Source organism: Primulina eburnea, chromosome 4, assembly GCF_022965805.1.
Source record: "Primulina eburnea isolate SZY01 chromosome 4, ASM2296580v1, whole genome shotgun sequence".
Taxonomy (NCBI): Eukaryota; Viridiplantae; Streptophyta; class Magnoliopsida; order Lamiales; family Gesneriaceae; genus Primulina; species Primulina eburnea.
Window position 1 is genome coordinate 45258689 of NC_133104.1, and position 27071 is coordinate 45285759.

The following is a 27071-nucleotide window of genomic DNA, read 5'->3' on the forward strand; positions in this document are numbered from 1 at the left end:
ACACAATTCAAACATATATTATGGTATGATAGATGAGAAAAGAAAGTTTATAGCATGCCTTTGCGTATTTTACTCACGACAAATACATTGAGATGCGAAGAACGGCGACGAAGAACCTTGGCTGAATATCCTTTGCAAGAACCGTGGCTTTCTTTGCAACCTTGCGTGCTTGTGTGCTGTGTTTTGAGGGGAGGGGAGTCTTGTGTGTGTTGTGTGTGTGTTGGGCATGTGTTGTGAAAATAATAAGGAGGGTTTGTGTTTATTTATTTGTTAATTATCAAGTAAACAAGCCTAGGCCCAATAATATAGTTAAATAGACCCATTAATCCATCAGTCCATATTTAAAATATTTCGTTTAGGAAAATTCGTGAATATATTAACTGAGTTCTCAAAAAGTTTATTTTAGTCGAAAATCGAATACTGTTAAAAATTATGTCTCGGCATATAAAATCATCTCAAAACTCCTTATTTTTAAAAATATCATAAAACATCAACCTTATTTTAAATAATTTAGAAAATATATTTAATAAAAATATTTTCTTTTTTTCAGCTCTCGGTCTCCGTTCCTCGATCGCATCTCGAATAACCTTTAAAAATATAACTTACATACATTCGTGTAGAAAATACATTTTATACATGCAATCATGCACAACATATTCAATTAAGCAATTAAAATTATTTAATTTGTTATTTTCCATTTCTTCTAGATTTGCATACAGTTGGATTACGTTATTTTAATTTTGGTCCTTTCAGTATTTTTGTCTTTTTTATTATATTAAAAAGTTTAAAAAAGAAATTAGGTGTACAGAGTTAAAGATAAAGTTGAGTTTAGATTTAACTATTTATCTCCAATTTACCCTTAAAAAAGCATATTCATTTCAACTCAAATAAAATAATAGAGAGCCTATATATTTTAATGACCCAACACGCCCTAGTATTAATTAGATTATATATTTTTATAAAGAAAACACGACATTTCATTCATTCCCCTATACAAACAACGTTAAAATATTATTATGATGTAAAAAAACAAGAAAATCGAAGCATCAGAAGAAACAAAGTGAAAGAGCGGTCCCATGGCGGCCTTCACGAGCCCATTTCATGTCATCGTTTAGCTCTTAAATCAAAATTTCTCGTTTTATTGTTATTATTATTATTGAAAAATTCCCTACTTGATTAACAGAAAGTCCAGGTACAACAGCTGAACGTGTAAACTAAGGAATCAGAAGAAATATTAGATTTCTAAAACCAGCAATGCATTCAGACCCAATAATGTGTACATATAATATATTATTACACCAAAAAAGTATTAAAATTATACTCTTCACTAATTAATCATTTAAAAAATAGAAGTTCTGATGGGTGGGTTTCTACCCTCACCGCCATACTCTTTAATTCCCGATGTTGGATGTTTTTAATTGGTAACCTATTACTTTATTGATGGGCTTAATTTAAAATTTTAAAAGGAGATATTTTTTTAAAAAAAATAGATATTGTCCATCTTTTTTTAAAAAAATAAATAAATAAAAAAATGAAATAATCGACATAAAATTGTTTTTAAAAAAATAATGATTGATTAGAGAAGTAGAACGGGATAAAACGAGAGAAGTCTATGATCTATCAACGTACCCTTCGGAGGACTCCGGCTGCACCAATGAGGGGGGGTGTCTTCACCGTGAAGCAACTATATAACACGAAACCACTCGAGTCAATCGAACAACTGAATACTTCTGCTGCGTATTTATTATGTTAAATAAATACAACATCACATAATGTCTCCACACCGGATAACGAAATGTCGTAGGCTTGCTCGATCTTAGAGGAACCCAACCAAATGATGCTGTTGTGCTCCCATTGTTTGGCTGTCAGCAACCACGTTGAGATCTATCATCTTCATTGCATTGCTGTTCTTAGTTCCAACAATCTGTACATAAAATGGATTCCCGGGTTATGTTATTTTGCTCTTCTATTTATATTTTAGGTCCAAAACTAATCTCTTTTTCATTCAAATACAATGCATTGATAAAGCCATGGCAAGTCTCGGGCTCATATCACCTTTTCCTCCATCTGCTTGTTATCTTCAGCCAGCATCTTTTCCTGCTCATACAGGGGGTACCAGGTAAGTAGCAACACAAATACTTTCATCTGTTCTAAATATTTTGCTCGTGTATCTTTTATATGCGTAAATTTTGTTTGAGACGCGGGGTTCATTGAATTCAAACCATGAACTTCATCTCTGAATGCTCCAGTCAAGTCATTTTAGACGAACATTATACTTGCGCCAACTGGAGGAGCTTTAATTTGAATGGCTCAAGATTATAATCGACGAGCTTCAGATACAGTGCTAATGAAAGCTATAAGCAATTTAGCAGGACGGTGAAGTGTTTTACAGCAATTTAGATAGGCGTTTCATGGATAGAATCTCTAGATATGGGTTCTCAAATGGTTACTGCAGGAGATGAGCTCAAGTTAGGAGACAAAATTACTAGGAAGTCAAACTAGATGAAGCTTGTCTGGTTTTCTTGTTTATTGACTAAAATAACTATAACGCTGCCATCCAAAAACTTCCAATTAAGCGGATTTTAGTTGAGAAGAAAGTTTGTATGCCAGGAGAAGGGATTTGAGTCTATGGTAACAAGGTGAAGAATATCTGCTTCTGAATCAAGAAAACTATTACGATGATCACTCATCTAGTTTGTGACTAGAGTTTTTGAACTCTTAAAGTAGAATATTTAGCGGCGAAGTCCTACAAACAGTGATGGAATGGAATATAGATGGCAGAATACCTGTTCATTAAGACTTGATATCGAATCCAGCATCAAACGGGTCTGCGTGAATTAAATAAATGATTATCAACACATTTAATGGTCTGCGTATATATATTATATATGTGTGTGAAGATACTCTGCAATCTATGCTATATAACTAAATGAATAATAAAAAGAGAAGAGAGGAGAAAAAAGTCATAAGAAGCAAGAAAATTTTAGAAAGTTGGATAAAGACGACAAATTAAAAAATTGCTGGTCACCAAGTCTCGCACGAATGTTTTTTCAATGCAAACAAGATACTAAACAGAGTGCTAATATTAGTTCTAATGACCAATTTTCTTGTTCTTCAGCATACTGCACTTGCCGGCTAGAAATCTGTTCTTGCATAAACACAGCATCACCAAACTTCCCTCATTAAAAATCTCGCTGCAGCAAAGTAAGTTAAGTTGGTAAAACACCGGTTTATCTTTCTTAGTAACTAATTGATGTTGAACAATTGAGATTGTAGCATCAAGACAATCTTATCATCGAACCGCCAAAAAACAAAAGCATCATAGTGCCACGGCCTTCCCAATGGGACATGACAAACATCCATATCAACCATATCATATAAAAGCTCATTCTTATAAAATTCACCAATTAACAATGAAGCCTCTCAAAAGCTTCCAGCCCTTGGCGAAAATTAAGCGTCTTGGTCAAAACTTTGGAAACACTCACGAGCTAGTAAGAAACATTGAACAATATGTCGAATTATTAAAAGTTAGGAGAGATATACGTAATATTTAGTTTCCTTTTATTAAGATTAGAATCCTAGATTTAGTTCTGATTTGATTTGATTCTGATTTATTTCCTAGTTTTAGGATATTTCCTGATTTATTTTCTTGTCTCCTGATTTCTTTCCTTGTCTTCGTTCCTTGTATTTATACTCTATTTGACATTGATAAAATTTAAGAATTTAGTTTATCAAATTCTTTATGGTATCAGAGCGACCATGGTAAAACACGGTCTCGCCACAGGAACCTCTTCGGAGGAAAAATCCGATATCCTTGAGTCGAATCCCAACCCTTCCAATAACTCTCTCCTTATCACTCCTCACCGCCTTACAGGTCCGAACTACTTGCAATGGTCCCAATCCGTAAGAATGTTCATCTGTGGATGCGGCAAAGAAGAGTACCTCACCGGAGAAATTGAAGCCCCAGCAAAGACTGATGTCGGCTATAAGAAGTGGAAGACGGAGAATCACTTAATCATGTCATGGCTCATCAATTCCATGAGTTTGGAAGTAGGTGAGAATTTCCTTCTCTACGAGACTGCTAAAGATGTTTGGGAGGCAGTCCGTGAGACGTATTCAAGTTCCGATAACACCTCGGAACTGTCGGCTATTGAATCAGCCCTTCACGACCTCCAGCAGGGAGAACTCAGTGTCACCCAGTACTATAATGCTCTCACCAAACAATGGAAGCAACTTGATGTTTTTGAAATCCACGCTTGGAAGTGTCCGGAAGATGGTCAGCGCTATCGCAAGATTGTGGAGCAGAAGCGCACCTTCAAGTTTCTACTCGGTCTCAACAAAGAACTAGATGATGTTCGAGGCAGAGTAATGAGTGCCAAGCCATTCTTGGGTCTTCGAGAAGCTTTTGCTGAGATTCGCCGCGAAGAAAGCCGCAAAAAGGTCATGATGGGCCCACCTTCTACCTCGGTTGATGGTTCTGCCCTCCTCGGGTCTTCACTCGGTGCTACTGGAGCAACTCAACAAGAGAGGCGTAAGTCACGGCCAACACGTGAGCACTGTTCCAAACCAGGGCACACAAAGAACACTTGCTGGGTTCTCCATGGCAAACCTTCTGATTGGAAATCCTCCCGTCCTCCGACTGCCAAGACCAACCGCGGCCTCTCAGTTCAGCCCTCAGGCGACCAGGCCAACGACAGTCCGTTCTCTCCGCAACAGATTGAAGCACTGCAACAAATCATGTCTGCAACCTTAGCGCAACATGCTACAAGATCTAAATCCACCAGCCTTCACGCTACCAAAGGTATAGACGTTCTTGCTTTAATTTCCGCTCAGCAGTTCTCGTGCTCTTGGATTGTCGACTCGGGTGCCTCCGACCATATTACCGGCAACCGGAATCTCTTTACAACATACCAATCCAATACCGACTCTCTCCATGTTCGGATTGCGGATGGTACCAAGACCCGGATTGCTGGTTTCGGATCCGTACAGATTTCCTCCGACCTTACTCTTAAATCTGTGCTGCATGTTCCTTCTTTGGATTGCAATTTATTGTCCATTAGTAAATTGACAACCGATGAACAGTGCTCGGCTAATTTTTCCAATAATGTGTGTTTTTTCCAGGAGTTGGGATCGAAGAAGACGATTGGCAGTGCTAGGATGTGCTCAGGCCTCTATCTCCTCAATACAAGTCTATCCAGCCTCGAGTCTCGCTCCCATTCCTGTTCAAATGCTAGTTTTGGTTTTCATATAGAGTCTGGAAGTGATGTGATGCGCTTACACTTTCAGTTAGGTCATCCAAGTTTCTTTTATCTTGAAAAATTGTATCCGAATTTATTCGTTAATAAAAAGTCGAGGTTTTTTCATTGTGATATCGGTCAACTTTCAAAACACACTCGGGTCTCATATAATCCTATCCCATACAAACCTTCTCAACCATTTTCACTCATCCACTAGTGACATTTGGGGTGCATCTCGGATACCCAATATAAATGGAGCCCGGTGGTTCGTCACCTTCATCGACGATCATACCCGCCTTACATGGGTCTTTCTTATGAAGGACAAATCTGATCTCGCCCAAATATTTCCAGCCTTTAACACTATGATCCAAACACAATTCAATACCCGTATTTGGGTTCTCAAGTCTGATAATGCCCGTGACTACTTCAACACCACCTTAGGATCCTATTTCACCAAGCAGGGCATTGTCCAAATCAGCTCTTGCCTCGACACACCGCAACAAAACGGGATTGCCGAAAGAAAAAACCGTCACCTTTTAGAGGTCGCACGTTCCCTCCTATTCTCCATGAATGTGCCGAAATACCTGTGGGGAGAGGCTGTTTTGACCGCTGCCTATCTTATAAATCGGCTACCGTCCCGGGTCTTGCGGTATGTGCCGAAATTGCTTTGGTATAGCAATTGCCTATAATCTACTTGTAAGCCACTAGTTTCATGGGAGAACTAGGCAAGTAATCTTACACAAAATTTCAGTCTTAAAAATTTACCTTAATCAAACAAGCTTTGGATCATGCGGTTAGTTAAAGAAAGTTATATATTAATGTAGCTAAAGAAAGTTATATATTAATGTTGCTCAACTCTTAAAATACCCAGAGTTCTTATGTAATCAGAATACATAAAATACTATACCTCAAAAAACAGAATGCATGATATACTTATCCTAAGGAAATTAGATTACTACCATGTCGTTGTATAATACAAAGATTTTAAATCTAACGCACTTTAACGACATAAAATTCTTGAAAATATAACTAAAACATTAAACTTGTGTGGCATCAACCTACCTAGTTGAACCCCAAACTTCAATCCTATTTATGATATTTCATCTCACAAGTAAAAAGGAGAAATGAAAACAAATAGTAAATATTGCAAAGAAAACGTAATCAACATTGATTGGAAAAAGGAAACTGTAATGCTTGCAGATGCTATAGTAAAATCTTCAATGTGAAAGGTAAACCTTTGTACGAACATATAAAACCAAAACCTTAAACTTGTTACATCACCCTACCTGGTTGACCCAGAAACTCTAATCTTATTTATGATATTTCATCTCACAAGTACAATAGAGAGATGAAAACAAGTAGTAAAACTGACTCAAAAAGTAATCAATGTGGAGCAGAAAAAGGAAATTATGATGTTTGCAGATGCTATAGTAAGTAAAATCTACAATGTGAAAGGTGAACAACCTTTGTCGACCTTGCTCGTATAAGTGCAGCTTGAAGTTGAGTCTCCAGATTCACAAGGTCAGTCACACTAAGCTTATCAATGCACGGCTCCCCAAGTTCCCTGTGAGAATTGAGTCAGACATCATGTGTAAAACAAGTCAACGGGTCTATGAAAATTAAGAAAGTATGCAGAGGAATAAAATGACTGCCTTTCCACAATTTGAAGGAGCTCTCCACTAGTGAGGAAACCTGTAAATTTAGAGCACTGCTCCTGCAATGCAAACATGCCAACATCCATTATCTTTAAAACTTTAAGCTTAATTTAAAAAGAGGGGACCACTCCTCTTGAAATCTCAAGAAGAAGAGCCATGCATTTATTGGTTTTACCTTAGTAGTTTATACAACTACTAGTTAAATAAAGTCAGATGCATGGTTCATGAGTTAAATTTGTAAAGTGTTTATTGTTTTATCATTCTTGAAGTGATTACGGAACAATGATTATTGACAAAATAAAAGATATATCAAATATTCAGTCTAATATTCTGATTTAGAGTCTAGTGATAGATGAGAGATCCAGAAAAGAAAGGGAGAAGTCATGACACTTGCATTGCCATAGTGGAGGTTCTATTGTCAGTGGCAATATTTTTTAAGGAGGGTAGCAAGGGGAGTTTGAGTAATACAAAATGTTACTTGTCATGGATGGAATATTCGATGATGTATAGTCCATGGTCAAACAAGTTGAACTTAAATGTTACCAAGAATTCCAGGGACACATTCTGCTTTACTGTGTATCTAAAAGAACCCAATGTAGTCCTTCTGTATAAAAACAGTCAAATAGCGTCAAAATTCCTTATGTCGGAAAATAGTAAGGTTATCAGGAGATTCACTTCAAACAAAATACATTTGCAAATGTATTTTGTGCATGGTGCTATCATACATAGGACACACGACAGGGTTGATGTCCTCTTCATGAAGTGCATTTTTATTCGCACCTGTTTATCACTAACTCCTGTAGATGAAATTGGTTCCTTCTCAGCACGACTGTGATACGATTGCAGGATTTCCGTAAGGCTGGATAAATAATCAAGATTAGTTCTAGTCCCATGAGATACTCGTCTATAGAAATTAATTACGAGGCACATAAACCAAGGAGGTGAATTAATGCAAGCAAAAATGATATAATACACAACGTTTCGGGTGGATTAAAATCTACTTGGAACAACCATATATGAGAATCATCATACAGTTTAAACTCAAGCTAACACATAAAATTGACGTACTAATGATAGGAAAAATGTTTTCAAATAGCCATCTCAGGTACCATGATCATGGCTGTCAGAAACTCATGACTTCAGTTTGGAAAATCTCAAACATGACCTATTTCTCCTATCAGAAAAGTGTAGTTCAAGATATAAAATAAAATCCTTACAAAAAAGAGACTCCGCGAGGGTTAGACACCTATACAAACCGGGCTATCCTTTCTTAGACATCAGTTTGAAGTTGCACAAGAGCCAGGAATTAAAAAAAATGTACAAGTTTCACAAATGATGAGCTAAACAATAATAAGTTTTTTTTAACCAATGAAGAAGGAACAATGTGAAATTGAAAATGAGAATTATTTGAATGCCTGAGCTTTTCGCAAGTAGACTTCTATGTTTTACCCGTTGCATGTATTTTCTTTATCGTGCAATTTTCAGCTTTTCAGATTATGTTATATTTCATACTTTCGAAGGGCACAGGTAATCAATTTTCAGATTATGTTATATTTATAATATCATACTTTCGAAGGGCACAGAATAACATAGGTATTACAGATCAAATTAAGTAAGCCATTTCAAGTTCTAAGAGTAACGGGAATAGCTTGTGGCTCATAAGAATAACACAAGACCGTAGCCAGCTTATTTTTTTTAAAAAGCTCACACAAAGCTAACTCAAACTAAGAGGCCCAGATAGCTTGCACGGCTCTGATCCAGCTGATGTGCTAAAACCACACTATTAATTTTCTTAAAGTTCCAATCAAGGAAACAAAACCAGGGCAGATTAATACATCACAAGACCTTACTCAAATTCACAAATGTATAAACTAGGCAATACCGCATTCTAATATATGTAAGCTGAAAACATTTTATTGTAATCGTCTTAAAAACCAATCAAGTATACAAAACCAGAGCAGATGAATGTATCTAGGAATGTTACCTAATTCAAGGATGTAAACCAGGCACAGTTATCAGAACACAGAGATGAACTAAGAACAGCATAAATGTCAGAAAATAAAAAAGTATCATATGTCAGTCTATGCATTGTACAATCAATGAGATTCACTGATTGACCTATCATATGTCAGTCTATGCATCGTACAATAAATGAGATTCACTGATTGACCTAACTTTCAGGATCCTGTTAGTTCTAAAGTACAAAGCACCTTAGCATGCTACACTAATCGAAGATTAAGTGCCCAATATTTATACTTCAAGACTGATTGACCTAACTTTCAGGATCCGGAATTCCAGAATGTAATAAACCACAAAGCACTTTAGCAAGCTATACTAACTTTCAGGATCCGGATTCTGCTAAACCATGAAGCACCTTAGCATATCAAACATTAAGTGCCACTCAATCTTATGTAACTTGAGAGTTAAGATATAAAAAAGGAAATATACAGGTATATCAACATGTCATGTCCCTTTTGAAGAACATTACCTTCTAGTATAGTTTCTCACAAAACACGGGGATGTGAAAAATTAACTTTGCCCTTTAGATTGCACTTCATTGACCAACTCCACTGATTAACTAGTTGAGAGTAAAGGACCAAGACGTTTTTCTTACGAAAAAATTAACAAAGCTTTGAGCCAAAATATATGAAATGCATTCAAAATGCTGCATTGATTCTTGAAATAGTCAATACCTTTTTACTTAAATTTCAAATAGTTTCTCCATATTATTAACAATATCAGGCATATCCATCTCAAATAAATTCAAGAATCGGACGATACATTTTTATTTAAATTTCAAACACTCTTTCCATCTTACTAACAATCCCAGGCAAATGTCTTGTTTTCAGATGCCCATTTGTTCCGTCTCAAATAAATTTGTATTCGATGCTAAATTGTGTTCTACATTTTAAAGACTTGGTTCTAGAAGAAATTTTATAATTGAAGCCATGTGGAAAACTAAGATCTACGCTAGAACCAACCAATAAGGTAGCCTACTCGATTGAAAGTATGAAATGGGACCTTAGGGTGCATTTGTCCTTGAAAAAATAATTGAATTTTTGACGCATAATAATCATTAGATGCATTAACCTTCTAAAGTTCAATTATTAATTAACTCTAAAAAAGCTCTAACATGAAACTTCAGCATCTTTAGTGCAACTAGATTACCAACACCTCGCAAGAAAACCTTGATAAGTTTGAGATATCCATCATCAAACTTTAAATGCACTTCTCTATTTCCGTTTGAGATGCTCTAACAACTTGTACGTGATTTCAATTACTAGATTTAAGCTAATTATGTTTCACCGCTTGATTCCAATGAAGAAAATAACATGTGATCTCAATTTAATACCAATAATAATATTGCTGGAAACATTATGTTTGAAATATAGGTGTTTCTAATGTAGCTTCTATACATCAAGGTGTTTCTAATGTAGCTTCTATGAAGTAGGTCATAGTTATCACCCTGTTGCAAAGTAAATGTATTTCACACCATTACAATAAATTGTTTAAAATAGGTAGTTGCAAAACACTTGTACTAGCATCTGCTTCAAGAAGACATCCGCACTCACAAAGATAGGTATCAAGCTGTCACAAAAAAAATGTATTCAGCAAAGAATCCTCTAAAATATGTTATTGCATGACAATTGTACTAGTGTCCCCTTCAAGAACAGACATAACAACCACAAAATGTTAATCTAGTGAAAACATAGTTTCCCATTTTGAGTTTCTTTAAAGACTGGTACCTTCGAATCCTTAGCTTGTCCATTCGAGCTGAAAACTTTGATAAAATCAACGAGAAAATTATTTCTAAGTGGTGTCACAACTTGAACAAGAAGTCAAAAATATAATTGAACAAATATACAATGGGTTGTCAAGCTCAAGATTTCATCAACATTTTGTAGATATTTGTTTTAGGTAGCAAGACGATACTACAGTAGGTTAAACAACAAAATACAACTAGTTTTCAATAGAATTATTCCTCAATATATTTAATGTCACACTCACGCACTTGTTCAAGCAACATAAGCAATTTGACAAATCAATCAAACCTGGTTGTGGAATAGCTTGTTTATAGTCTTGTGTCCTGAGTACTCAGATGACATTAATTGTATCATAATCATTTCGAGAGTTGACATATTTCTTTAATAGCATAATATTGTCAATAAATGTGAATAAAAAAGAAGTCGGTAAAAAATTACGAGAACCACCTTTGAGGATGAGGGTGAAGCGGTGTTGCTAATCTAGGTTCCACTATAAAACTTTGCTCAAATGTTCCACTATGAAACTTTTGCTCAAGTGTCCATTTTTCATAGTAGATGGAAGATGAACTGATGAATTTACTTGGATCTGTTTTTAGGACTAAAACACAAGTCACTAAAGAAGTTGATTTAGGATCAATAGATCTAGGCCTCCAACCACCCAAGTTATCTTGTTTAAAGAAGTATGAACTAGGTCCTTTGCAAAGTCTGGATTGACCTCACCGGATGGCCCCAGTCTTGTGTTTGACCAACAAAGGACAACCTTCAGGTTTAAATAAATCATGATTGAGTTCCAAATACACTGTTAGAAGCAATAATTGTCCTGTTGGGAGAGCGATGATATATGGCGTTTAGGATGTTGCACAGTTTAAAATTTTTGAGTTCCAATGTTACCAAAAGTAACTTTTGGTGCAACGGCAAGAGCAAGATCCTACAAGTTGTCGTGACACTACTATCAACAGCTATACCTTTTGATAAAACGGCAACATTCAGTCCCATAAATTGTTAAATCCTTATGTATAAATTATGTTTATCAGTTTATGTAGCACAAATTAAGTAAAATCTATTTCTGAAATCAAAATTTGCACTTCTATGGTCTATAAGATCAAGTGACGCAGATATTAACAAAATGTGATTTTTTGAATAAGATGGCAAGTTCCTCAAAATCAGTACGTTAAGGTTGTTGGTTACTCGCATGACATTCATTGTACTCAAGGGGCCTGGGAAAATAAAACTATAGTGCAACAAAAGTTAATCTTCATTGAAAGCCCATTAAACTAATGAATCCGGCCCTTTCTCACTTCGAAAGAGTAAAATACATCGGCGAGGTAGTTTTTGGTCACAATATCCATTCAATTTAATGTCGGGATATAACAACATTACCTTCTTGTCGATTCTATTTAAAATGTGCTTGCACTATCACAACGAAAAATGTTTTTTCCCTACAAATTTCTATCATTCTAGCCTGAATTCAGCTTCTGAGAGTATTTTAAGCAATTAGTCTTGCTTTGATGGTGAATACCTATAGGTAGTGTTTATGTTTTATTTAGCAAACCTAATTTGTAATTTTCCATATTTCCATTATGTTGAAACCGTAAATTCATCTTAAATTTTCAGATCTTGTAATAAACGTAGGTATGTTCAGTTATATAATTAGTTATTTGATCTATATAAATTAAATTTAAACTCTATTTTTTTAATAAAAATTATTTATAGTACAATTGTTGAATAATCAGTTTCACTCCCCGCATATTGCACCATTAATTTTTCTTTTTATTTTTAAATTTAAAAGAATAAATTTTAGTTCACAAAACAAAATCAAAGTGGTTCGGCTCCAGTTTCACCTTTCATCGGAACCGAAATAGACAGTTCGATACAATTAAAAACCGGAATGAAATCAAAGCGGTTAGGAGGTTTGGTGATAAGATGAGATCGTTCATATCATTAGTGTGTAGGCACCACAAGTGAGATTAGATGATGACTAAGAAGAAATTCTGAACTCTCTAGGAGATGTAGTTAGTATAATCCCCTGGGTCTTGCAATAGCTCTATTTGCGGTATTTCTATCTATTATTTTGGAGAAAAATATCTTCTTACGCGGAGATTTAAATGGCCAAGTAGGTAAGGATAGAGTTGGGTATGAGAAGGTCCATGGAGGTCAAGGCTTTGGGGTTCAAAATAACACAGGGGTTTCTATTCTAGACTTTTCCTTAGCTGGTGATCTTGGGATAGTAAACACTTTATATAAGAAGAGGGAAAATCATTTAGTAACTTTTAGGAGTCGGCATAATATAAGTTAAATTGATTACTTTCTTGTAAAGAGACAAGACCTAAATAGTTGTAAAAATTGTAAGATCATACCAGGAGAATGCTCGACGATCATTGCCTTAAGAGTAAAAGCACAGTAAACAAAGGTTAGATTAGGCCGAGAATCAAATGGTGGACCATGAAGGGTGATGTATGCCAAACTCTCAGGAATAAGATTTCAGATAGTCAGTCAGTCCTCGAAGGATGTGAGGAAGGATAAGACCGATACATCTAAGTTATTTGAACTCATGGCCAACCATATAAGGAGTGGGGAAAGGGAAGTACTTGGAGAGGCTAAAGGGAAGGGACAACACGACAAGGAGACATGGTGGTTGAACAATGAGTTGCAACAAGCCATTAGGGAAAAAATAAGGTTCAAGAACTAGTAACAATCTAGAGACCATGGATCATATGATCTATATAAACAAGCCAAGAGACTCAGTAGTAGAGCAGTAAGAGATGCTAAGAAAAGATCTTATAATGATTTGTATGATAGGCTAGGTACAAAAGAAAGAAAGAAAGATATTTTTAAGATAACGAATACCAAGAATCAAAACACTAAAGCCTTGAGTCATGTCAGGTGTGTCAAGCATGAAGATGGTAGAGTTTTAATGCAACATAAAGCTTTCCTAGATAGGTAGATGGATTACTTTAAGAACTTACTCAGTAAGACAAATCCAGAGAATTTGAGTGTGGGTTGACATGAGATGCGGGAAGTAAGACATCCAGTGTTCAATCGTAGAGCTAGTGCTAAGGAAGTAACAGAGGCACTGAAGAAGATGAAACCGGGGAAGGCAGTTGGACCGGATGAGATTCCAATTGAGGTATGAAATTTTCTACGGGAAGTTGGGATACATTGGCTAACTAGGCTCTTAATAGGATTCTAGATACTATGAAAATGTCAAAATCTTGGAGACATAATATTGCAGTACCAATTTATAAGAATAAAAGAGATATGTAAGACTGTTCAAACCATATAGTGATTAAGCTTATGAGCCATACGCTGAAGTTATGGAGCGATCGATAGAGCGGAGACTTAAGAGTATCACTATTGTATCAAAAAACCGATTTCGTTTTATGTCGGCTTCGTCTACAATGGAAGCTACTTTCTTGATTAGACAAATGATACAGAATATGGAGAACAAAAAAGTTTGCATATGATATCTATCGACTGAGAGAAAGCCTATAATAGAATGCCTAGATAATTAATCTGGCTCAGAATGAAGCATGTGCCTCAATGCTACATCATGGTCATTAAAGATATGTATGCAGGTGTCGTAACTAGTGTTATGTCTGTTGGAGGGATGTCATGTGAATTTCCAGTGGCAGTAGGATTTCATCAAGGATCGACTTTAAGCGCTTACCTCTTTGTTTTGGTTATGGATGAGCTGACAGGACATATTCATGACGAGGTACCTTGGTATGTGTTGTTTGCAGATGATATTGTCCAAATAGACGAGAAGGTGTGAATAAAAAAATTAGATTTATGGCGTGTAGCACGAGTAAAGGTTTTAGAATTAGTCGAACGAATAACTTTGGCCTTGAATCTAGACGAATTGGTTGTCCGATTGAGATTGATGGTCGAGAAGTCTGTAATGACCCGAATATTTGTTTTGAATGAAGTATTAATTAAGACATAATTAATGAGTTGTTAATTAAGTATTATTAAGGAATTGATAATTCAGGATTAAGCTGTTGGTATCCACCGAATTTTAAATGGATAACCCGACCTACTTCGGATTACATTATCTCGAGAAATCTAACTAGACCAATGAGATTCTGACACGTGGCAGATAAGATTTGTTCGGATTTTCTGAAATTGTGCGGATGCAGCCTATAAATGGAGGCCGATTCTTTTGTTTCCTTCACCACATTCTTCAGAGAGAGTTCTAGTTGTACCTTAGGTTTTCTAGCCAGTTTCTAGGTCACTTTGGTGTCGGGAAGTTTCGGAGCTAGTATCGACTCGAGAAGGGGTCGGTGAACTGAGATCGAGACATCATCAGCGGGTTGACGACGGACGCAGGTAGAAACCTGAATCATTAGATAGTGATTTAAGGATCATTAGGGAGAACTTGTAGCATGTTTGTTCTGGTTTGACAGTGATTTCATTATGTTGGTATTGTCTACGTTCAGAGCTTTCTGTCAGATTGTTTTAGTGAGGTACGTGATGTACTGACTGAGATATCCAAGCGTATTATACACACTTATATGATGCATATTTATCTGTTGCATGATACATGTTTTACTGCTTTGGCATATTATGCATGACATATCATGTTGAGCCTGATATCTTTTGAGATATACCTCGTTTGTTGGGGCCGCTCAGCCCTATTCTGTATTGTGGACGATGGGGCATCGAGAGCTACAGTGTCCGACGGGACCCGCGGGCTCTGATGACCTGGACATTGCAGGTCCACGTCTTGATGATGAGTGTGGGAGCCAAAACATGCCTAGGGCAGATCAGAGACTACACACTCAGGCGCATCTAGACTGAGCATGAGATTCTTGACTTGATCCTTGATATCCGAGCATATTGCATTTCGCATGCATCATATCAGTTTGTATACTCGTACATTCTCGTATTGGGCGATTGTCGCTCACGTCCTTGTTTTCATCTTGGGCACCCCATTCCATTGGGCAGGTCTTAGGTTGGACGGTTCGGACGACCAGGGCAGTGGCTAAAGCAGTTGAGTTTTCGGTGGTGATCCAGTGGAGGTTTTCTGTGGTTTATCATTTTCTCGTTTAGAATCATGTATTTGTTATGGTTGTATTAATGTTTAAGACTGTTGTTATTGTTTGGTTTTCGTTTGGGTTGTAAGATGATTAAGTATTTGGTTTCCGCTGTTTAATTGTTGGTATTAAGTTTAATGTTGCATGTTTATTAGTCTGTTTAGTAGTGGCTCGGGTAAGGGCGCTACATTTGGTGGTATCAGAGCATGTAAAGATTTTTGGGACATTAGTAATTCTGTTTTGAGGATTTAGAAGTTGATTTTAGTTTCCTTTCAGATGTCAGGAGATGGAAGCGGTCATGGTAGTGTGGGACATGGCCGTTATGGCGACGATGAGGCTGGCCGAGATCATGATGAAAGGAGACGTAGGAACCGTGTCAACATTATGGATTTCATGAAGATTGGACCTCCACCGTTGACCGGAGATGAGAATGCTGATGTTGCTGAAGGCTGAAGCTTGGGTTGATATCATGGAGCAGTGTTTTCGAGTGTTGCACTATGACGAGGATGAGAAGATGGAGGTAGCTGATTTCATGATCCAAGGAAAAGCTCGGAAATGGTGGAAACCTGTTTCTGCCATTCTAGTTCAGCAGGATGGGCGGATTCGTTGGGAACATTTCCGTCAGGCCTTCATCAATCATCACTTTCCGCCAGCTCTTCGCCAGGCGAAGGAGATGGAACTGTTGACCATAAAGCAAGGAGATTCGAACATTGAGGATTATCAGAAGCGTTTTACGGATCTGTTGCCGTACGCTCCTCACAAGTCCCAGAGTGTGAAGCTTTTCGTTATTTTCTATTATCCAAAAGATTGAGGACATTAGAAAAGATATAGATCATATGATTAAAGCACCATGGATGAAAACATTAGAAGTTTTATGCGATAGAAAGATGCTTGCGAGATTGAAAAGAAAATGTTATAAGATTATTGTTCGACCAGCTATACTTTACGACTAGAAGTGTTGAGCCATTATAGGACTACATGTGTATAAAATGATGACAGCAGAGATGGGTATGTTAAGATGGATGTATGGAAAAACGTGTGAGGATAAAATTAAGAATGAAATGATTATGAAATATTTAGTCATGTGAAGAGGAAACCAAACATGACCCCAATCCGACACATCTTAGATTGACTTCCAAGAAGAAGAAGAAAGAGTAGGTCATTGAAAACTTGGAAAAAAATGGTTAATGAGAATATCTTACATCTTGGTTTTAGAGATGATATTTGGGAAAATCGTTTAGTTTAGAGAACTATTATCCATGTATCCGACCCCGCAACTAGCGAGAATGTGCTATTATGATGATGATGATGATGAAGTGCGAAGCCAAGGTTCTTATCTTCCATTGACGTCTCCCCATTAAGATAGACTCGGTGAAATAAGGATATGTTTCATCGAAAGTGACATTATTATAGAAAGTTTTTTAAAAAAAAGGATTGTAGCACGTTTATCCTTTTTGGTGGAAGAACAACAGTTGAAGACACCTACATGCTTGAGGATCCGATTTTCTTCTATTTTAAAGAAATGCACAAATAAAGGAAATACACCAAAACATTTTAGGTGAAAGGCTATTAAATGTTCAAATAAGTGGATAAAATTTGCAGGTAGATGCATTGTTTAGAAATTCAATATTCTTAAAAAGACAAACTATCAAAAATATATCTAGCAATAAGAACGACCTCACCTAATTGTTTTTACGAACATTAACATGTAATACTACTGCTTGGGTAGAGTTAAGTAATCGAAAAACCTGTTTTGTAAGGGTGTTCTTACACATGATGATTTCCTGTTAAAATAAGGAGATAAAACTAGACTAAAATAATCTCGAGCATTGTAAGATCAGAAATCTTTTATCTTACTCCAATTGGTTTTGAATCTTGGAATGAAAATTGGGAACAACGGTGAGCGTCTCATTTTTCTTGAGTAAGAAGTGACTCAAACAAGCATCTATTAGTGGAACAACGAATCATGAACCCCAATTATATATCACACAGGGCCCCTATAAATCATTATATATTTTGCGAATTCGCTAAAATCGCAATGAAAATATGCAATAGCCCATGCCTTGCAATAACTTGGTATCTTACCATAAATTCTTAAAAGAGTCGGCACACTCGATCATAGTTTTGACTCTTGTTAGATTGCACTAGCCTTGACACTAATTTCAGTAACTCAAGATGCATCTTGAGCTTTCAAGTACATTCACCTATTGGAGTTGTAGAAAGCTTTGGCAGTGGTTGAACATACAAATATTAGTGATTTTCGGATTCATTGTAGTCTTCTTCATCCCAATTATTAAATCTTGGATCTCTCTTGTTCATCTACTTCTAAGAAGATGACTGAGTTAGGTTTGAGCAAAAAATGAGACCATCTAAGGCTTGAATATTCTACAGAACCATTTTTATGGTGGAAACTATCGTCTTCAATTTGAGGAGTATGGGTAACTTTGGTTTCAGACATGTTTGAAAGAATTGGTGATGGTGAAAATCGATGAAACTGAAAAAAGAGTTCTCAAAAAACAAATTGAAAAAGGAAAAGCCCCATATGATGACGGTTGAAGGCCAATTGACCCACGAAACAATCTAGGGCTCTGGTACCATAATGCGAAAAGTAAAAAGAAAAACTCTCGTTAATCTCAATCAATTCTACATAGTATTCTAAGATAACATAAAGGTACACGCTTAAGAAAGGAAAATGTATATACCTGTCAATCCCATCATTCTAGGGATACCACAAAATCTACCCACTAATTTATTTTTATAACTTTGTAAAGTAACAATATTTATTTACAATAAAATCAAATACTTCCACACAAACTATTAACCGGTGAAGGAAAAGAGAGTTCAATTAGGGATTATTGAGGATTTCATGATTGATCCATCCAAAACTCAAAGACCTTGTGATATACCATTATTATTTATTTTCTTAAACGGAGTGTAGAAAGAGGATCCACGAGGATGAATGCTATTAAACTATGCAAGCAGTGTGGAGATAGGTCAATCAAGGATAATTGAAAAACAGTTAACGAACATAGTTGTTTTTACTTGGATGTATATTATAATGTATAGATAATTGTGACCATTTCACGGTCGTACAGGATGCAAAAAAGCACTTGATAAACAATAACGTGTTTGCTTGATAAATAATAATGTGCTTGTTTGATTGATTACAATTGTGATTAAAAATATGATAAAACCCCTAATTACTATTTTGCCCTTTGGCCATGATCAAGATTTTTTTTTTTGGGTTTCTTATAGGTCAATCAAGGATAATTAAACGGTATAAAAACATTTTTAAGTTGTTTTTATTTGGATGGATAGGGTAATGTATAGATGAGTTATGATAGGACTATTTCACGACGATATGTGATGTGAAAAAATACTTGTTAAATAGGTATTTGTATGATTGATTACAGAGGTGATTGAAAAGATGATCAAAAGGCATTTTGCCCAATGACCATGATCATTATTTTTATGGCTGGATTTGTAAGTTAAGATTGAAATTGTGGCTATAATGAAGAATAAAAAATTAATTAAAGAATAAAGAATCACATTTATGGAAATATTATACAGAATTTATTTTGGAACTGCTAATTAATATAGAGATTGAAATATTAAATAAAAGATTTTTTTTAAAACATGTACATGAAAATTATCACAATTTAGTAAGGGACTGCAATTTTGAAATAATGAATTAAAAAATAAAGAAAAAAATACAAAACAAATAAAGACCATGACACCAAGTTTTTTGGCTCTATTATGCAAAATCATAATAAATATTAAAAAATTTGACTCACTTTTGATTAATCACGGACGATATGATTTGATACAATTTAATCGACATCATAGTTGTAAAAGGCGAGCAAGTCGCACTTTTGCCACCAGCGCAGCCTCCACACCTGGGCTTGAACCCAGACGCACACAAAGGTTCATTCATAGTTCAAACAAAATCATATTTTTTTCATATTAATGTCGAGTTCGAAAATACAGAAAATCGAAAAGATCCGGGTTGGATTTATATAAAATTGAACAATCCAAGACACTATTGTCGTGGAAAGTGTTTTTTGTTGAAAAGTTCTAAATAGAGGAACTTATCGACTCAACCAACATCTTATTGGAGGTCATCGAAACGCCAAAACATGTCCAAAATTTCCCGAGTATGTGAGAACTGAATTACTACAATTTATGAATAAGAAAAAAGAAAGGAACATATGAACATGATGTCTCATTTCGATGAAGTTGCATATCAATTTGAAAATTTGGAAGATGATGGATAAGTTTTTTCCAATCTCAAGAAAAGGCAAACAACCAATCGTAAGTTCTATACGAGTTCCACCATCCCTCATATTTTCTCAAGTATACAAAGATAATTGGTCAACTTTATTATTTTTTTGTCAATAATTTGGATCAAACTGAGAGTCAAGAAAATAAAAAATGATCAAAAGATTCAAAATGACATGATGATAATCAAGAAAGAGTGAGGGACAGTGTAGTGAAATTTTTTTCTAGATGAATGTATTATGCAATCATTCCGTTCAATGTCGTAAATTATGATAACTTCAAGGATTTTTGTCGATTAGTGACTCGCTACACTTATGATTGGAAACCACTAACTTATCATGAAGTAATGATAACTTATTTGAATAAAGAAATTGAGCATACAGAACTTTGAGAGAGCACCATGAAGATTATGCAAAATATGGTTGTACTTTAATGGCTGATGGATTGATAGATGGAAAAAGTATATCATTGATTAACTTTTTGTTGAAGGGTTCAAGAGGGACTGTATTTCTAGAATTTGTGGATGGTTCCGGATTTTCTCATACATGAACGAAGATATATGATTTACTTGTAAAGTATATAGAGCAAATTGGTCATAAGAATGTTGTTCAAGTGGTTAAAGATAATGTCTCTGTTTCAGCAAGTATGAACACGTATTAATTTAAATACATCCTCATTTATTTATAGTATTAATGCTACATTTGTTACATATAATTATAAAATAAAACTTGAACATGCAGGGGGAACTTTTGATGTTGAAGTACAAACACATGTATTGGACCTCATGTGCCGCCTATTGTTTGGATTTATTGTTTATAGATTTGTTTAAGATTCATGTGTTGAAGAAGGTTTATGAGAAGGACATGATGATAAATAGTTACATATATAATAGACCACAAGTCTTGAACATGATTAGAGAATTTACAAGTCAGAGATATGGTTAGGGCAGGAAAAACTCGTTTTGCCACTGTTTTTTTGACATCGAAGCGGTTTCAAAAACAAAAGGTTAATTTTATAAAGATGTTCACTTCAGAAAAGTGGACCACGAGTCGATTTGCAAAGGAAGCACAAGGTAAACGTGTAACAGAGATTATATTGATGTTTTCTTTTGGGAATCACATTGTGTATGCCATGAAAGTTGGTGACCCACTTGTTAAAGTGTTTCTCTTAGTTGATGGTGAAAGAAAACCTGCAATTGGGTATATATATGAGGCTATGGATCGAGCTAAAGAAGTTACTGCTTTGACATTCAACAACAAAAAAGAGAAGTACCAAAATACAGTTCTTACAGCATATACACAACAATAAAGGTTAAATAATCATCACAAATTGAAGGGATGAACGAAAAGTGAAGGTTAAACAGTATATGATGCTGGTCCGGACAGATGGTGGAAATTGGCTTTCTTCCAACCAAAGTGTGATGGGTATTAAAATTCCAATGTTGGGTGTGGGTGTGGGTGTGGGTGTGGTGTGGGTGTGGATGTAACAGTTAGGTTATGAACTTAACAGCCCTTAATAAAGAAAAAATCGTCAAAAGTGTAGTTTGTTTCCATAATTGAGTTCGTGATCATTAAGTCGAGTCGATCAACATTCAGCTATGCATTAGAAACCCTAGTGCAAGGAAATAAATTACATGCACAGATAGCCTAATTGCACAATATATGGACACTTTATTACCAAACTACTCCACGAAAAACGTGTTTACGGAAGTAAATATCATCAGGGCCCTCTCATAATTCAATATATTGCAAAATCATTTTTCTTTTTAATCATTGTGAATTTATTGCCTAAAGTATTAAATTTATGTGATTATATAACTTATAATACTTAGCAACCAAATGACCTTAAAGGCTATTTTCATGTCAGTAGTATTTGGATCTAAGAAGCTATAGTTTGAAGCTTGTACAATTTAACATAAGGAAACAAGATTTTTTACTCCACGTGCTTCAATGAATAAGGAAACAGACTTAAACTAAAATCCATCAAATTGGAATAATCAACTCCCATGCGAATTGATAATGAGAACTTTTAAAATGAGCTTTAAATTAACATTCTAAGTTTGTCTATATAAGATGACTCCACAGTTCTTGGAGGTAACCATTTTTCATGATAAATATTAACAAACACTATGATTTAATTTCATTCAATATGTGGAAGGTCCGTGTGTTAAACACGAAATAAACTGACATCCCCCAGAAAAGCCTGAGTAGAGTATAGCCTGAAACTGATGATAGCTGAGGTGCCGCCTAGAGACTATATTTCATGTGAGGCAACATACTATCGAAGATTTCTGAGGTAGCTAGTAACTGTTGGACAATAAATTTTACTGATCGAAGACTTATAATTAAGTTTCAGCTCCTCTACTCGTTAATTGCATACTGCTAAACTCATATATGATACATATACAACTAATGAAAGCATAATCACATGTAGTTTCAAAGAGTGAAACAAAGAAAAAGGTGTACATACTACAAAAACACCACCCATGAAATGTTGCAGTTTAGAGTCTAGGACCTCAAGACAAATCATGATAGAGTTAAAGTACATGGAAATATCAAGATTCAAATCAGAACCAGAAGAATATGCAGTTACGAAAAATGTACACTTGGAAAAACAAGAACATTCAAACTGTTGGTAGGTATCCACTAAGAACAAATCTCCGGTGACTTCAAACGGTAACGTATTTTTAGCTTATTTGTTCCACTAAGCAGAAAGGCAGCAGGTAAATTGCACGTCTCAAGGTCTTCTGGCAAACCATTGTAACAATAAACAAAACAATTACCATGATACTGTTTAAAAACAAGCAGAAACGTCGCAAATGCGATAATAAATTTATTTAGGCCGCTGAATTTGGTAAATCAATACTTTATGAGGACGAGGATAATAAACTAATAAAGAAAAGGACGAGGGTATTGCTAAATCGGGTCTTCCGAAAGTTCTATTTTGGGTAATCGGATAATTGGGGCTTCGAAAAGAAACAAAACCCACATGACAGCAGCAAAACGACGTACGGACCACACGAGATCTGAAGTTCATGGTCGGGAAAACGAATATAACATAAAAAAGAAAAGGAAACGGCGCCATTTCAATCACCACAAATCAAAATCACTGACCTTTTCGTGCTACTGTAGTGGTAAAGCTTTCCCCGGCAGGAGAAGATTATGACCCCGACATCAACGTCGCATAAAACCGATAACTCCTTGGCTTTTTTGAGCAAGCCATTCCTCCGTTTGGAAAAGGTCACCTGCCTGGCACTTTTGTCCTCGATTCGCTTAATCTCCAGCTTCCTCCTCCCCATACTCCCACGAGATAAGAATATACAGTTCTTCTAGCTCCTTTTGTATGTATATTCCGGAGTGCATCCGCGGAGAATCCGAATATCGCGTAATTACGGAAAAAGGTAAGCGTATTTACAAGGGATAATGAAGCCTTTTTCAGTGTGACAAATAGGTTGCCAGGGGGAAACGAGACGCGTGGCGGGATTTGGCCCTGCGCGTAACTGCACTATTCACTGTAATTTTATGTGTGAGCACGTTGGTTTTATTATTGTCGTTTCTTTATAATTCAAAGGTCAAGGTCCTATTACAATTACCATGGATTATTTGTCTTCCCTCCCCCAACCAACTACTCTCCAACTTTAATTGAAACGTCTACTATTAAGGTATTGTTGAATTTTTTTTTTTTTTGCAAGCTAAATTCAAAAATGTTCACACACGTATTTAAAAAGATTGAATAAAAATATTATACCTCCACGACATACATACATTGCATATCATATATCATTGTTTAGATATCTGTGGTATATATGATTGGTTGTTCCATACGGAGCTTTGCTCACCTCTAAGAGGGGCTATTGTTGTCTTTGTGTGTGGACAATGGCAGGTACTCCAGGATATCAGGAGATCGGAGAGGGTACTTCTGGAGGAAGTCACAGCTTGGGCTGAGGTTTATGTTTATGTCTTGTTCCCAGTATATATGTGTATGTATCTATATACCGGGGCATGTCCCGAGGATATGAGATGTTTGTATGTGATTGGTTTGATTTTGTGTGGGCGTGTTTATGACGTGAGATAAGATACTATTTTTAGTATTCAAATAAGATATTTTGGGCTCGTTGTAAAGAAAAAATTTAAACTCGTTTTTCGCTGTAATTAATTAACCTAATATGATTATATTGTAATAACGATTAGGAGCTAAGGGCCCCACACAACGTGCACACACCCAGCTCCGTCTACTCAATCTTCAATGCATCCAATCTCCACATCATCATGCTCACATGCATCATTCACACCTAATGAGTTTAATGACTCAACACACCTGAATCGTTATAGCAAGTACATATACAAAACATGAAACAGTGAAAAGTGCTGTAATTAACATATATTTCATGATATTAAAAACATGAACTTAAACATAGCATGTCAAAACATAATATGTCCATCACATATCTCATCATACAACATATACGTGTTCATTTTCTTTATTTAATTCAGATCATTAGTTGTGACTTTCGTATCAGCTTTAGTCGATGGATCCATCTACGTATAACGGCGGTACCCGGCGGCGGGGACATCAGCAACAGTATTACACATCCATTGAGCCTTGGCTTACATGTTCTTGTTCGTGTTCGTGCTCGTATTAGTTACAATCAACTCTCATCCTTAAATACATATCATTATATTCATCACTTGTAAAAATCATGTATATGCATAAACTTCCTTAAAATCAGACATGCAACATATTTTCCGTGCTTCCATAAAAGTCATGTTCGTGATTACATGTACATTTAAAACATGTCAATTTGTGATCAGGACCCTGCTAGGACTGCTAACTCGGCCTGGTTGCAAAATGACCATTTTGTCCATCGAAACCCTAATTGACCATTTTACCCATGTACCTAAAAATTTCGACCCGAAACCAACCAAACTCCTTGAAACACCTGAAAACATATTTATAATAATTTCCTAGACGTAACCTTGGGCCCGCTCCATAACTTTTACGATTAGTTTTAAAACTTGGACCGGGGTCCCGGTTTTAGCCGGAATCAACTTGAAACTTAACTAAACTTTTCCAAATTTTAATCACTTAATCACACTCTGTCAGCCCCTAAACAACACAATTCCAGCCATTTTGAACCCCCTAAAACCGGATACCACTTGCTGGAAATTTCTGCACTTGCATCTAACAAACCCTAATGCGCCTAGCCCTCAAGAACTCGATCCTAGCCCAAACTAGACCAGACCAGCCTCAAACCAACCATTCCTAGCCCCCCTCTGGACCCTCTTGGACTGACCTACCCATTGCTCTCAGCCCCAAGAAGCGCACCCCTCGGTTCACCATGAAACACCTGAAATCACCCAAAACCGAGCACCCTTCCATTTAGCTGCCTCGATCGGCCCTTCGACCACGACCAGCGGTGTTCGACCTACTTTGGGCCACGACTCAGACCCACCAGGGCCTAGTCCAAGGCTTGGAATATACCCACACTGCATCTCACACCTAACCCTCGATCTAGTCCCAACTGAGCCAACATCCAAAAAATCTGATCGGTCCTCTACCATGACACGTTCCAAACCCAAATCCAACACCTAGACGCCTTTGATCTCAACATTTACAGCCCTTAAAAAACGTAAATCAGCAGCCTCTTACAAAAGCACAACAAGGACGCGAGTTTCATGCAAAGAAAATGTATATTTCATGTCAAAAATCGTATAAAACTTACACAACATGATTCATCTAATAATTATCATGTAAAAACATACAAACCAACATATATTGATGTGAATTATGAAGAAAATGGGATATAGGCATGCCAATGACGCTCGAAAACTTGGAGATACTCGAGTAGAACGTGCACCGAAGAGGCGAGGAAGAAGTTCTTTGAAAAAGCTTGAGAAAAACTAAGGGGGAGAGCAGCTGAAATTCGAGACTTGCTGCTGGAAAATTAGAGGGTGTGGCAAAATGCTAGGGTGGGGAGTTTAGGGTTTGGATGAAGGGTTTAATTATACTAGTTAGTGCTAATGGGCATTTAATTAAAAATAATGAGATTAAGAATGATTTTAGGCCCATTATGCATTAAAATAGTCTCATCAAGCCCAAAAACACTTCCGTAAAATATTTTGTTTAGGTAGATTTTTTTAAAATATTGTCTGAACATTCAAAAAGTCATCTGAATTGCTAAAATTTGCGTACCAATTTAAAATATGATTTCACGAGTAAAAATACTCTACCCAGGCCCATTTTCGAAAATCCTCTATAATTACACCAAATTTTAAATAATTAAAAATAATTATTTAATAAAAATATTTTTCCTTAATTATCTCTGGTCTCCGTTCTTCGTTCGAGCGCGAAATAATGTTAAAAGCCCTAATACATGAAACCTTAATAAACTGTGAAATAAAACACATATCTATGTAATAATCATGCATTCAATGCATTAAAAATAAATTAATTAAAATACATAAGAAATTTGATAACTTGCATGCATATGGTTCACGTCGACCTTCAAATTTTTGGACGTTAATTGTCCTCGTCTTTTCTTGTCACCTAGTGTTTGTTTTTTCAGAGAGCGAAAGCTGAACATCGACGACCAGAAAAATTACTTCAAAATCTTCTTATCCTTGAATGAAAGTGAGAGCATGTGAAGATAGATTTTGTCACCCACTTGTTGTTGTCTTCCAAGAATTGTAATGCAATTTGGTAATTCTGGATTGACTGACTAAGTCAGCACATTTCATTCCGTATAGTCAGGAATATAGTTTTAATCGTATGACAAGACTATACATCCAAATATTCTTAAATATCATGATATGCCAACAAGCTTAGTCGAGAATAGATACTCGTGCTTTACCTCATGATTCTGGGGAAGTTTCCAGAAAACGGTGTGAACGACATTGAGTTTGAGTAATATCTATCATCCAGAGACTGATGATTAGTCTGAGAAGATTATTCAGACACTCAATGACATGCTATGTGCTTGTACTATAGATTTTGGACCAGCATGGCATGATCATCTGTCGTTTGTGGAGTTCGCGTATAACAATAGCTATCATAGCAGCATTGGTATGGCTCCGTTCAAAACATTGTATGGTAGACATCGTACTA

At 36.0% G+C, this 27071-nt stretch overlaps 1 protein-coding gene across 2 annotated transcripts; it reads right to left on the reverse strand.

Annotated features, from left to right (window-relative positions):
* Positions 1-1655: 1655 nt before the first annotated feature.
* On the reverse strand, positions 1656-23483 carry LOC140829553 (agamous-like MADS-box protein AGL27). Of its 2 annotated transcripts, XM_073192864.1 has the most exons (8): positions 23081-23483; positions 7673-7751; positions 6890-6951; positions 6702-6801; positions 2787-2828; positions 2056-2097; positions 1785-1924; positions 1656-1684 (listed from the first exon to the last, which is right to left on the reverse strand). In XM_073192864.1, exons 1-7 carry the CDS (start codon positions 23263-23265, stop codon positions 1817-1819), a joined length of 618 nt encoding a protein of 205 aa, XP_073048965.1. In that variant the 5' UTR covers positions 23266-23483; the 3' UTR covers positions 1656-1684; positions 1785-1816. The 2 variants fall into 2 exon arrangements, with proteins under 2 accessions (XP_073048965.1, XP_073048964.1); XM_073192863.1 differs by having other exon boundaries at positions 1670-1924.
* Between the last annotated feature and the right edge of the window lie 3588 nt (positions 23484-27071).